The sequence below is a fragment of the Nyctibius grandis genome, chromosome 18 (assembly GCF_013368605.1).
Source record: "Nyctibius grandis isolate bNycGra1 chromosome 18, bNycGra1.pri, whole genome shotgun sequence".
In the NCBI taxonomy this organism is placed as follows: Eukaryota; Metazoa; Chordata; class Aves; order Nyctibiiformes; family Nyctibiidae; genus Nyctibius; species Nyctibius grandis.
Genome location: NC_090675.1, coordinates 7365505 through 7377688, shown reverse-complemented (window position 1 = coordinate 7377688; position 12184 = coordinate 7365505). Strand labels below are relative to the sequence as shown.

At 61.0% G+C, this 12184-nt stretch overlaps 2 protein-coding genes across 3 annotated transcripts; both read left to right on the top strand.

The window, feature by feature from the left end:
- The first annotated feature begins 3192 nt into the window (after positions 1-3192).
- TRIM50 (tripartite motif containing 50) lies at positions 3193-7610 on the top strand. Its single transcript, XM_068415347.1, is given in 8 exon segments — positions 3193-3597; positions 4528-4623; positions 5473-5784; positions 5786-5905; positions 6204-6290; positions 6292-6332; positions 6594-6718; positions 7003-7610. Coding segments are annotated over 8 exon segments (1794 nt in total).
- A 1152-nt stretch (positions 7611-8762) lies between these two features.
- NSUN5 (NOP2/Sun RNA methyltransferase 5) lies at positions 8763-12181 on the top strand. Of its 2 annotated transcripts, none has more exons than XM_068415348.1 (10): positions 8763-8890; positions 9111-9233; positions 9309-9483; positions 9558-9666; positions 9932-10070; positions 10251-10366; positions 10779-10957; positions 11029-11233; positions 11311-11463; positions 11703-12181. In XM_068415348.1, the coding sequence occupies exons 1-10, from the start codon at positions 8798-8800 to the stop codon at positions 11806-11808; spliced, it is 1398 nt and encodes a 465-aa protein (XP_068271449.1). In that variant the 5' UTR covers positions 8763-8797; the 3' UTR covers positions 11809-12181. The 2 variants fall into 2 exon arrangements, with proteins under 2 accessions (XP_068271449.1, XP_068271451.1); XM_068415350.1 differs by having other exon boundaries at positions 11717-11802.
- Positions 12182-12184: the final 3 nt, after the last annotated feature.

Sequence of the window (12184 nt, the reverse complement as noted above, 5' to 3'; positions counted from 1 at the left end):
ACGCTGCCGCAGAGCCACGCGCCAGCGCCTCGCGGGGAGGACACGCCTCTGCGCGGCTGCCGGCCAATGGGCGAGCGCGGCGTCACGAGGCGCCGCAGTGCACGCTGGGGGATGGAGTCCCTGCGGGGGGGGCCGGGGCCTGCGCCGCCGCCTCCCCCCGGACCGGGCCGCCGCGGCCTTGTCCCGGCCCCGCCGTCCCTGTTACCGGAAAGTAGTAAGGGAGAAAGCTCCCCAAACTGAATGATCGTTTAAAAAGCTGGCGCTGGTTTATTGCAGCGCTGGGTGCAGGGGGGATCGCTCCACCTAACATGCCCACCGAGGGACAGAAGCACACTCATTATATACATCATAGAAAAATGAATATTCATACAATCCCCGAGCAGAGCCCGCCTATTCCAAGAAACCTTATGCATATGCTAATACATTATGTAATGGCCTTGCGCATGGTGCTAAATTGGGGAAGGGGTCTTGGGTGGTCTCCGGTGGTCATAACCCCCCCGTAGCTGTGCTGTCCGCGGGGTGACCCCGCTCCTGCGCCAGCGCGGTCGGTGCCTTTGGGCTGACACGTGCGGGTGGCTCCGAGGAGAAGATCCTTTCTGGTTCTTACAGGATTTGACTCTTCTCCTGGCGCCAGAGCTGTAAATCAAGTCATTTAAGACACTACGAAGATGTTGTTCGGTCTTGTGTATCTTGGGCTCTTCTTTGTAATTAGCGAGGAATCTAACAGAGACATTGGATTCTTTAGGAATAAGCTCAAGCAAGAACCTTTCTGGGCACCATCCCCACCAACTTCAAGCATTATCACTCCCAGAAGCAGACACTGTCTGCAAAACATGCAGTTAGCTTCAGAAAGGGCAGTTATTTTAGCTGAAAGTAAAACTTACTAAAAGGAAAATTGGTTCTATTTAAAGGTTACACAGAGCAGGCCTTTTAGGGCCCACTTTGAGCCTTTGAAAATTTACCCTTCTGAGCTCTGACACTCTCCTGGGCACTGGACGGGTAACTCCAGTTCTCACTCAGTTAGAAAACCTACTGTAATGGGCTTCCCTTGACACAGCACCAGGCCCTTGCGCTTGGGGAACCACTTTCAGCTTCAAACTTCTTCTCTGTACTGTGAACACAGGTGGGACCTGGAAATGCCGCTTTTCTCAAGGTCAAGATGCCCTTTCATTTAATCTGTCAGCCGCAAGAAGTTAAACAGAGTATCCCAAGTGCTAAAATACTGATAAGGGAGAGGCTCTGAAACAGAAAGACATACTACTGTGTAATAAAAACACCTTGAAATTATTTTTCTGATGTTGTGCTGAAGTCCAAAGCACTCACACTTGACATCCCACGAGCACCTCAACATTAGAGGCTCCGGGTATGTTTTACAACAGGTTCTGCCCTCTCCGTTTCCCCAGCACACACTTCAGGCCCAGCCACACAGACCAAAGCAAGGACCTTGCACTGAGACATAAGGGACATAGATGAGCACCAGACACTGACTTCAGCCAACACTTCCAAGGATTTTAGGTTTTCTTAGTCCTGCTAACCACTTTAACACTGCTATTTACAAAGAAAGGTGCCCAGGAGATGGTCATAGAATCACAGAATCACAGAATCGTTTTGGTTGGAAAGGACCTTTAAGATCATCGAGTCCAACCATTAACCCAGCACTGCCAAGCCCACCACTAACCATGTCCCTCAGCACCACATCTACATGGCTTTTAAATCCCTCCAGGGATGGGGACTCCACCACTGCCCTGGGCAGCCTGTGCCAGTGCTTGACAACCCTTTCAGTGAAGAAATTGTCCCTGATCTCCAATCTAAACCTTCCCTGGCACAACTTGAGGCCACTTCCTCTCATCCTGTCACTTGTTACATGGGAGAAGAGACTGACCCCACCTCACTACACCCTCCTTTCAGGCAGTTGTAGACAGCAATAAGGTCTCCCCTCAGCCTCCTTTTCTCCAGGCTAAATACCCTCAGGTTCCTCATCACACTTGTGCTCCAGACCCTTCACCAGTGCTCAGGGAGGCAAACACCGCCGGCTCTTATCGGGGCTCCTGCCCCTGCAGTCATATGATGTGTGTGCCCGTACCTGCGCGTCAGGGGCGGGGGGCAGCCCGTCACGGGGGTGTGCCACCATCTTCGGAGCAGGAAAGGGGGACAACAGGCTACCTGGCCTCTCCCCAGCGAGCAGGGCCATCCCCAGCGGGGCTGAGGCTGCAGGAGGGGAGCGGCTCGGCTCCCCGTCCCACCGAGGGGCCGCCAGTCCCACCGCCTGCCCCATCCACCCCTCTGACAGGGTTGAAATCTTCAGCTTGATCAGAAGAAGCAGAGTGACATCCGTCGGGCAGACGAGCAGAGCCTGAGTCCGCGCCAGGAGGAAGCAGTGCTGGGCACGTGAGTGGTGCGGTGAGTGGGAGGCTGTTATTCGGGTCTCCGGGAGGTGTTTCTGTGTGAGCAGAGGGAGCCGCTGAAGCTGGTCCCCCCGCACAGGGTTCTGTGGTGTCTGATGGGTCACAGCTGACGTTCAAGCTCTCCTTGATTCACCAAGCTCCTACAGCAATGTATGATAAAGGTCAAGCTCAAGTCAAACAGGCTGGCCACGTGCAGCCCCAGGGCTGGTAGGAGAGGCTGGGATTTGGGCTCATGTCTCTTGGGGGTGCTGGCCTGGAGCGTAGAGCACTGTGGGGACCAGACACCGCGCCGTGTTTCAAGGTGGGGAACTGCAGTCGCAGCCCTGCACGTTGCGTCTCAGCCTTCCAGCCCTCATGTTGGTCGAATCCAGGTGTTTTCTGTCTGTTGGTTGTCCCTGTCTCCTAGATCATAGAATCCCAGACTGGTTTGGGTTGGAAGGGACCTTAAAGATCATCTAGGCAAAGGGCCCTGATGGGGACAGCTTGGTGGTGACTTCTGACACCTTAGGGAGATCCAGCAGGCATGGCCAGCTGTGGTCTTGTGTTTCCAGAGCCCAAACCCATCGCAGGTTAAAATAAGCACCTCAGACTTTGTGTGGAGCCTAATGATGAGTTTGCAACTGTCTGTGCTGCCGCCGGAGGGGTGGAGGTGTCTCTCTGTTTCACCTTCTCCAGATGCTGAGCTCTGTCTTCACTCATCTCTGCTTATCTTGCTCCTGGAACAGGACTGCTCTCCCACCCGTATTTGCCAGCCCAGGTCTGCGCTGCTGTGTGGGAAGGTGGCAGGATGGCTCGGAGGGTGAGCATCAACGAGCTGGAGGACCAGCTGCTCTGTCCCATCTGCTTGGAGGTCTTCAAGGAGCCCCTGATGCTGCAGTGTGGGCATTCCTACTGCAAGTCCTGCGTGGTGTCACTCTCCGGAGAGCTGGACGGGCAGTTCCTGTGCCCCGTGTGCCGCCAAACAGTGGACTGCAGCGCCTCGCCACCCAACGTCACGCTGGCCCGTGTCATTGAGGCACTGCAGAGCCGGGGCGAGGCAGAGCCCACCCCGGAGTCCTGCCTGATGCACCACAACCCCCTCAGCCTCTTCTGCGAGGCTGACCAAGAAGTGATCTGCGGGCTGTGTGGCACCATCGGCAACCACCGCCAGCACAAGATCACCCCCATCTCTACCGCGTACTGCCGGATGAAGGTGGGCAGGCAGAGCCGGTCAGGGCTCCTGGGGTGGGGGTTAGGGCACCTGCAGTGGTTGCTGGCCAAATGTCCCCTCTAGGGGACAACTGTCCCTTCAAAGGACAGGCTGGAAATGATGTCAGTGTGGGGAGCACAGTCCCACAGCACAGCCAGATGTGGTGCAGGGTCCCTGGGCTGGCGGGAAGCTGTTTCTCAGGCTGAGCACGTCCCCAGGCTGAGAGGGCTCCAAGTTTTGCTGGCTGAACCATGGTGGAGAGAGCCGCTGGGTTGGGGAGTGTTGGCGGGGCCTTTCAAGACTGTTTTCAAATACCATCAAAAAAAGGCTGGAGATAAGAGCTGAGGCGAGGTGCCCCAGGAGAGCAGGGAGGCAGGGAAATGGGAGCCCCAGCCAGGCAGAGTAAACAGCTGCCGTCCCCTGCCCAGCATCACATGAAAGCCCCGGGAATGGAAAAGCCACCCATCCCCTCTGCTCCTGGCACCGGGGAGATAAGAGCAGGAGGCACCAGAAACGCTCCTGCCCCAGCCAGGCTCCCGGCACCGGCACTGGGAGGGTGCCACCAGCCCGGTGCTGGCTTGTGGCTGCTGGCCACCTGCTTGCCACCCACTCGCCCGGTTTGGAGCCACCACAGGGTGTGAGATACAGAGGGCTGGGAATGGGAGCGGAGGCATGGTGCTCCTGGCGAGAGTACTTGGTCAGCAGCGTCCAGATCGGGTCCGTGTTCTGCGCGCTCTCCTGCCTCTGGCAACCCCAAATCCTCTAGATTGAGAGAGTAAAGATCAGCAGGACATGCAGGGCCCCAGAAAGCTTAGAGAAAGCTGAGGAGAACGTGGCTTCTCAGGGCCACGTCTCCTGAGGGGCTGACAAGCGCTGCCTGCGATTGAGGAGGCTGCCGCAGAGGTCCCTCCTACAGAGGTGCTGTCTTTTCAGGAGGAGCTGTCTGTGCTGCTGACCGATCTCCACCAGTATAAGAGGAACCTGGATGAACACTTCAGCAAGCTCATCAACAACAAAAGCCGCATCGCAGTGAGTGTCATGTGCCAGAGGAGCCTGTGTCCCAGAGTCCTCCGTGTCCCACACAGCCCCGGAGCAACCTCTGCTCCTGGGTCTCCCCAGCTCACCTCCTCTACTCCTCTCCTGCAGACAGGGCTTATCTTCCACCCTGTTCCCTGAGGTTTGTGTTCTCCACGAAACTCAGGGACTAAACATAGACCTGTTTTCAGGAAGGGTGACGTAGCCCTCTCTGGTGGCACAGCCCTGTTTTCAGAAGGGGTGAAGTAACCCTCACGGAGCGTCCTGGCAGGAGCAGCAGTCAGAGCTGGGTTGACCGAATGTCCTTGGAGGTGGGGAGATAACAGGTGGAAAGGACCCCACTCAGACCAGGCTTCCCAGTCAGAGCAACGCCGTTGGTTTCACATGGAGTTCATGCCTGGTTTAGCTGCGTGTCCATTTCCCATGTAGCAGACATCTCCAATGGACCTCCTGGCATCCCTTTGGAGGCTACAGCTTCCCAGTGGGGCTCCTCAGAAGGGCTCAACCCAAATGCAACTGGAGCTGCACTTTCTCCCCCTTAGCCCAGGACACAGGTTGTTCCCTGGGAGCAGAGGGATCCAACAGCTCTTTCAAGGCTCTGATGAAGCTGATTGGGACATCAGGAAATGAAAATCTGCGGGAGTAGAGGTGTAAGACAGGGGTGCCGTGGTGGTGAGCTGCTGAAGACGGCAGGAGGAAACATCTAGCTCTTTATTAGGAAAGCCAGCTGAGGGCAGCTTGGTGGGACATGTAGACATTGCTGGTGGCATCTCTGAACCCAAAAAGCGGGTGAAGGGGATGGAGCAAGGCAGCCCTGCACAGCCACTCACTGTCTCCCGGCAGAACGAGGCGGATGTCTTCAAGTGGGTGATCCGGAAGGAGTTCCAGGAGCTGCACAGGTACATCGACGAGGAGAAGGCCACCTTCCTGGAGAGCATCGAGGGGAAGGCAGCCCAGCTTATCACCTCCATCGAGTCCCAGGTCAAGCAGACATCAGACGCCCTGCAGAGGCTTAAGGAGATGCAGAGCTCTCTGGAGGCACTCAGCAACGAAAGCCAGCTTGATTTCATCCGGGTGAGCGCTCTCCCTAGTGAAGGCAGTGACAGTCAGGCAGGCTCTCCAGCCCTCAGCCCACTGCCCGTGGCCCTGAGCCCTGCCCTGGGCAGTGGGAACCCTCACCGAGCATAGCTGGGACACCACGAGAATTGAGATGTAGGTGCCCTCTGCCCAGCCAGGGCTTCCCCGATAGCAATCACAGAATCATGGAATTGTTTTGGTTGGAAAGGACCTTTAAGATCATCAAGTCCAACCGTTAACCCAGCACTGCCAAGCCCACCACTAACCCATGTCCCTCAGCACCACATCTACATGGCTTTTAAATCCCTCCAGGGATGGTGACTCTACCACTGCCCTGGGCAGCCTGTTCCAGTGCTTGACAACCCTTTTGGGGAAGAAATTGTCCCTGATATCCAATCTAAACCTCCCCTGGCACAACTTGAGGGCATTTCCTCTCGTCCTAAAGGGATCACACCTGCCCTCCATGAGAGGGGATGCCCTCAGCTCTCCCAGGAGAGACAGCTGCCCTTTCCAGCCCGGATATGTGCAGCTGTGACCATGCAGAGGAGCTGCCATTCTGTCAGGCTCCCTCCACCGACTCTCTGTTTCTCTTGTGTTTTCCAGAAATATGGCTCCTCCCAGTTCAGGTGAGTGGTGGGACCCAGCAGCAAACAGCATCAGTGGGGATGGCAGTGCCAGGTCCCAGGCCAGCGGGCATCTCAGCACTGCTGGGGCAGCCTCACCTGGATACTGCTGCTGTGATGGACAGCCACAGCCAGAGCCATGCACTCAGAGAGGGCAAGAGCAGCTGGCGAGACAGCAGTGGCTTCATCAGACATGGCAGCGAGGTGAGAAGAGGTCACACGCCATCCTCGTCATCTGTGTCACGGCTGCCCGTGTCTTTCCAGGTCAGAGCTCCCCAGCCTGCACCCTGGTGATGGCATCTTTAGCCCTGTGTCCTTCAAGCCTTGTTTCCACCAAGACGACATCAAGATGACTGTGTGGAAGCGCCTGCATCGCCGCGTCCTGCCAGGTACCGGGTGCCCTGGCTCACTGGTGCATGGGTCGGGCTGCCCAGCCAGCGCTGCGCTGCCCCGGCCTCTGTTTTGCTCTCTGCTTGTGCGCTCCTCACCCCAGGAGAGCTCCTGGGGCAGTGCCTGCCCGTGTCCCGTGCTGGTAGCAGCCTGCTCTGGCATAACATTCCTGCTGCTTCAAGTTCAGCAGTGCCAGCTTGTCCGGCTGTGCCAGCCCCTGGGGTCACTCGGAGCCGGACCACTGCCTGCTAGTGTGCCTGGAACCTGTATGCTTTCCTTCTAGCTCCAGAGACGCTGAAGCTGGACCCGGTGACGGCGCATCCCCTCCTGGAGCTCTTCAAGGGTGACACAGTGGTGCAGTGTGGGCTCTACCAGCGTCGGGACAGCAACCCCAAACGTTTCAACTCCAGCAACTGCATCCTCACCTGCAAGGGCTTCTCCTGCGGCCAGCACTACTGGGAGGTGATTGTGGGCACCAGGAACCACTGGCGTGTGGGCATCATCAAGGGCACAGTCAGCCGCAAAGGGAAGCTCAGCAAGTCTCCCGAGAACGGCGTGTGGCTCATCGGCCTGAAGGAAGGGAAGATCTACGAGGCCTTCAGCACCCCGCGGGCCGTCCTGCCGCTGAACGCCCGGCCCCAGCGCATCGGCATCTACCTGCACTACGAGAAGGGTGAGCTGACCTTCTACAACGCCGACAACCCCAACGAGCTCAGCCCCATCTACACCTTTCAGGCGGAGTTCCAGGGTCAGCTCTACCCCATCATGGACCTGTGCTGGCCAGAGCGAGGGCCCTACTCCCCCCCCATCATCCTGCCTGTGCCCGCCGCGAGCCGGCACCCCCGGGCGCCGTACAACCATCCTGCCCCAGAGGAACCCACAAAGCCGTAGCCCGGCCAGCGGCACGAGCCTGTGGCCAGGGAGGGCTGTGGCTGCGTCCCGAGGGCCCGCAGCAGAGGACAGTGAGGCTGCGTGCAGGGTTGTCCTCCTGTGGAAGCTCTGGGACTGCAGCGTAAGCTTCAGCAGCGCAGGAGGGTCCTTCCCCTCTCCTCTAAGAGCATAAAATGTGAGCCTTGACCTCTGAATCCCCATCCCCAATCTGGCAGGCTGACCCCAAAGCCTAAAACATGGCTGGCCTGCAAAGATCTCCCTATGGAAAGGAGCGTCTGCCTGAAAAGCATGAGCTGTGAGCGTCCGGGGGTCTTTGTCAGCATGTCTTTCTTCTGAATAAATAAGAGTTTGCGTTAGGCGAGCTGGTTGCTGGCTGACACCGGCACCACCTCTGAGGAACCACCCGCAGCCGAGCGGGGAGCCCCAGTGCTCTGCGAGGGGCTGCTGGGAGGGGAAAACGGGAGCCAAAAACGGAGCTGCAGAGGTCAGTCCCCGGCGGGGGGACACCGGCCTGCCCGGGGCAGCACCTCTTCCAGCTGCTCAGGGACGTGAGCCGGCGTGGGGACCCACGCGGAGCCTGCCGGGGTGGGACACTGTGCCTGGGGCAGCGTGAGGGGAGCAGGGCTGGGCAGCCGGACACAGCGGGCAGCACCTCTCCAACGGCCCCACGGTGAGCTGTCCTTCCCCCTAACTGCGAAGAGGCACCTGGGACCCGTTCCTGAGCTTCGTCACCACAATTCACAACTAGCCCGTGTCGCCCGAGGAGAGGCTAGGACAGAAAATACACCATTGCTAGGGTAGATGTTTATTCCTCCACATGAGGCGTCCCCGTCCAGTTGTGGCACCTGAATGTGGTTTTACACGGGGTTCTTACACCCCGCAGTCGTTCAGGTACGACACAGAATCCCAGCCCGGCTGGGGTTGGAGGGGCCCTCTGGAGATCACCCAGTCCAGCCCCATGCCCAAGCAGGGTCACCCAGAGCATTTCCACCCAGGGATTTCCACAGCGGGCCGCGACCCTCCCGCCTCAGCACGGCACCGGCACCGCTCCCCTGCCCGCTGCCGGCCGGGCCCAGCGGAGCTCTGACGGGAGGGGACCGATCCTTGTCCCGGTCCCGGCCCCGCCGCTCGCCCCCTGCCGGCCGGGAGGTCTCACCGCCGGAAGTGGCCGCGGCGCACGCGGGGCCATGGCGCTGTACAGCGCGGCCGCCGCCGTCCTGGAGGGGCTGGAGAGCGGCCGCGGCGGGATCAAGGCGCTGGTGTACAACAGCCGCTTCCCGGTGCGGGGGGCGCGGGGCCGGGGGGGCCGGTCAGGGGAAGGGGGGCGGCCCGAGGCGGCGGTAGGCCCGAAGCCGGGTAGGCCTGAGGCGGGGGTAGGCCCGGGGGGGTGCTTAGGCCCGAGGCGGGGGTAGGCCCGAGGCGGGGCGGCCCGGGGGGTCGGCGGCGGGCCCTGTCCCTGGGCAGTCCCTGTCCCCCGAGCAGCCCCTGACCGCCCCACAGCACGTCCGGCAGCTGTACGCCCTGGTGTCCGAGACCCTGCGCTACTCCCCGGTGCTGGAGAAGGTGGTGGACGGCGCCGCGCTGCTGCAGGCCGAGAAGAAGCTGCCCCCGCAGCTGGCGAAGGTAAGAGGGGCCGGGGGCGGCCCCTCGGCGGTGGGGCCCGGAGCGGTGGGGCCGGGCTCACCCACGTCCCCGCAGGTGCTGGTGTACGACCTGCTCTTCGGCAAGGGCCTGAAGTGTGGGGGCCGCTGGAAGGCGCTGGCCCGGCGGCACCGGGCCCGGCTGGAGGCTGAGCTGGCCCGCCTGAAGGTGCAGCAGAAGGTGAGCCGCAACGAGGACCTGCTGGCCCCGGCGCAGGCAGCGAGCCCCAGCGGTGAGTAGGATTCGGGTGGTCTCCCCGTGTCGGCAGCAGCGGTGGGTTGTGTCTGACCCAACCGGCTGCCCCAGCCTCCCAGGTACCCCGCTATGTCCGAGTCAACACCTTGAAGACTTGTGTGGATGATGTGATTGACTTCTTCAAGCGCCAGGGCTACTCCTACCTGGGCAAGGCGGCCAGGTAAGCATTTGGTTCTGCCATCCTACCTTATCAGGTACTTCAGCGAGTGGCAAGGGCGTGGGATGAGGTCCTGTGGGCTGACGGGTTGTTGGTCTTGGTGCTCACAGTGTCCGGGTTGGGGTCTCTGTCACTCCCCCCTCTTACTTTCTGTCTCTCCTGGTGCTGAAGTGGAGAGGAGGCGTGGGGAGGAGGTTCTCAGCCTTGGTGCTGGTGTGGGCACGGTGACCAGGACAGTGTGTTCATCCTTCTTGTGCCTCCTGCGCAGCGTGGAGGAACTGAGGGCCCTCTCCGGGAAGAAATTCTTGTTGGATCTTCATCTCCCAGAGCTGCTGGTTTTCCCTCCGCAGATGGACTTCCACGACAACTTGCTGTACACGTCAGGACACATAATTCTGCAGGACAAGGTGGGGGAGCTGGGGAGAGGGAGGCTGCGGGGTTGGAAAAACCCAGGTGGCTTCCAGTGGTGGTGGACTTGGCCCCACATCGCTGTGGCTGCCTGCGACCCTGCAGCATCAGTTGTGTCCCGGGGAAGGGCCAGGGGGGCTTGCTGCCCGCACCCAGCACGGAGTTTTGACCTCTTGCAGGCCAGCTGTCTCCCTGCTTTCCTCCTCGACCCTGCTGCCGCCTCCCACGTCATCGATGCCTGTGCTGCCCCCGGGAACAAGACCAGCCACCTGGCCGCCATCCTGAGGAACAAGGGGTGAGGGCGGTTTGTGTGCTGAGGGGGAGGGAAGGGGTGCAGGTGGCCCTGGTCGCCCCGAGCTCACAGAGAGCACAAGGAGAAGGTGGCAGGAAGAGCTGCAGTGGGTCTCCCTGCCCCACTGACAGGCTGATGCCCACTGCTCCCTGGGTGGGCTGGGGGCTCTGGTAGTGCTGGGCCATTGGAAGGGCCTGAGGGGACGAGAAGTCACATAGGGGTTCACTGCCGAGCCCCTGACCCTGCTCCCTGCCCCACGGTGGCCCTGCTGTGTGCTCCTGCCTGAGGGAGCAGCTCCTGCGCTCTGCCCACCCGGTGCTGGGGGCTGCTGGGGCAGCCTGCCGCCATCCGCGCCGTTCCTGGGGCCAGGTCGGGGGTGTTCATGCCTCTCTTGGGCACCGGGCTCTGCCTTCAGCCAGATCTTTGCCTTTGATGTGGACACCAAGCGCCTGGCCACCATGAACACCATGCTGATGCGGGCTGGAGTCACCGGCTTCCAGCTGGCCCAGCAGGATTTCCTGACGGTGGATCCCAGCGACCCCAAATACAGCAAAGTGACCCACATCCTCCTCGACCCATCCTGCAGCGGCTCAGGTAACGCACGGGGCTCCGTCCGTCCCCGCTCTGGGCGCGCAGACCCCGAGCGAGGGCTGCTTTACCCGCAGGGATGGTGAACCGGGTGCCGAGGGACGAGGCTGCCCCGAGCGCCGAGCGCCTGCAGGCGCTGGCCGGTTTCCAGCGCAAGGTTTTGAGCCATGCCCTGAGGTTCCCGGCTCTCCGCCGCCTCGTCTACTCCACCTGCTCACTGCACCGGGAGGAGAACGAGGACGTGGTGCAGGCCGTGCTGCAGGAGCGGGGCTCGGCCTTCAGGTGTGCGGGGGGCGCAGGGGGGGGATGCAGCGCAGGGTGCTGCGGGGCTCAGCACTGACCCTTCTCCTCTGCTGCAGGCTGGTGAACGCCTTCCCTTCCTGGCCCTGCCGCGGGCTCGCCGCCTTCCCCGGGGCCGAGTGCTGCCTCCGCGCCTCCCCTGCCGACACGCTCACCCACGGGTTCTTTGTGGCTGTCCTGGAGCGGTGCGGGGAAGGGGCTGCTGCCCCCAGGTGAGAGGAGGGCCTGGGGGGGCTCCGCCAGCCTCCAGCAGCTTCTGGGGGGTACTGTGGCCAGGCTCAGGGCTGCCGGGGCGCCCAGAGTGGCGGGGAGGGGGGGTGTTGCCTTCCTGGTTGAGGAGGGAAGATGGAGGGGTCCAGCTGTGGGGTGTGGGAGGAGAGGGCAGGAGCCACAGTGCTGCAGGGAGCGGGGTCTGGGGTGTGGGGCTCAGGCCGTTCGCTCTTGGCCGCAGCTCCCTGCCCGCAGCAGCTGAGGAGAGCCCGCAGCACGGAGAGGGGACGGAGCCGGGAGCGGCTCCCAAGAAGAGGAAGAGGAAAAAGCAGCGAGTGAAGGAGTGAAATAACGTTTTGAGGACGGCGCGGTGCCCAGCGGGGGCTGGCGGGGGGACGCTCCTCTGCCATCCAGCCGACCACAGGGCCTCTGCACACACGTATGGCTGGGGACCAGCTGCGGCCACGGTGGCATTCAGCAACGCCCTGGAGCTGGCCCTTGCAGCCAGACCCGGGATGGGGCAGCTGTGGGAAGCCTTCAAACAGCCCCAGTGCTCGGCGCAGCCCCCATTTCTACACCCCACAGGGCTGGAGTGCCCCAGTTGGATTAAGGGCCTTATTTTACCATGTTCTGCGTGCCCCCCGCCAAAAATCCTTCCCCCAGCCCGATGCGCGGTTTCAGAAAAGCCGTTGACTGTAAGAATAAAACAGATTAAAGTTTCTC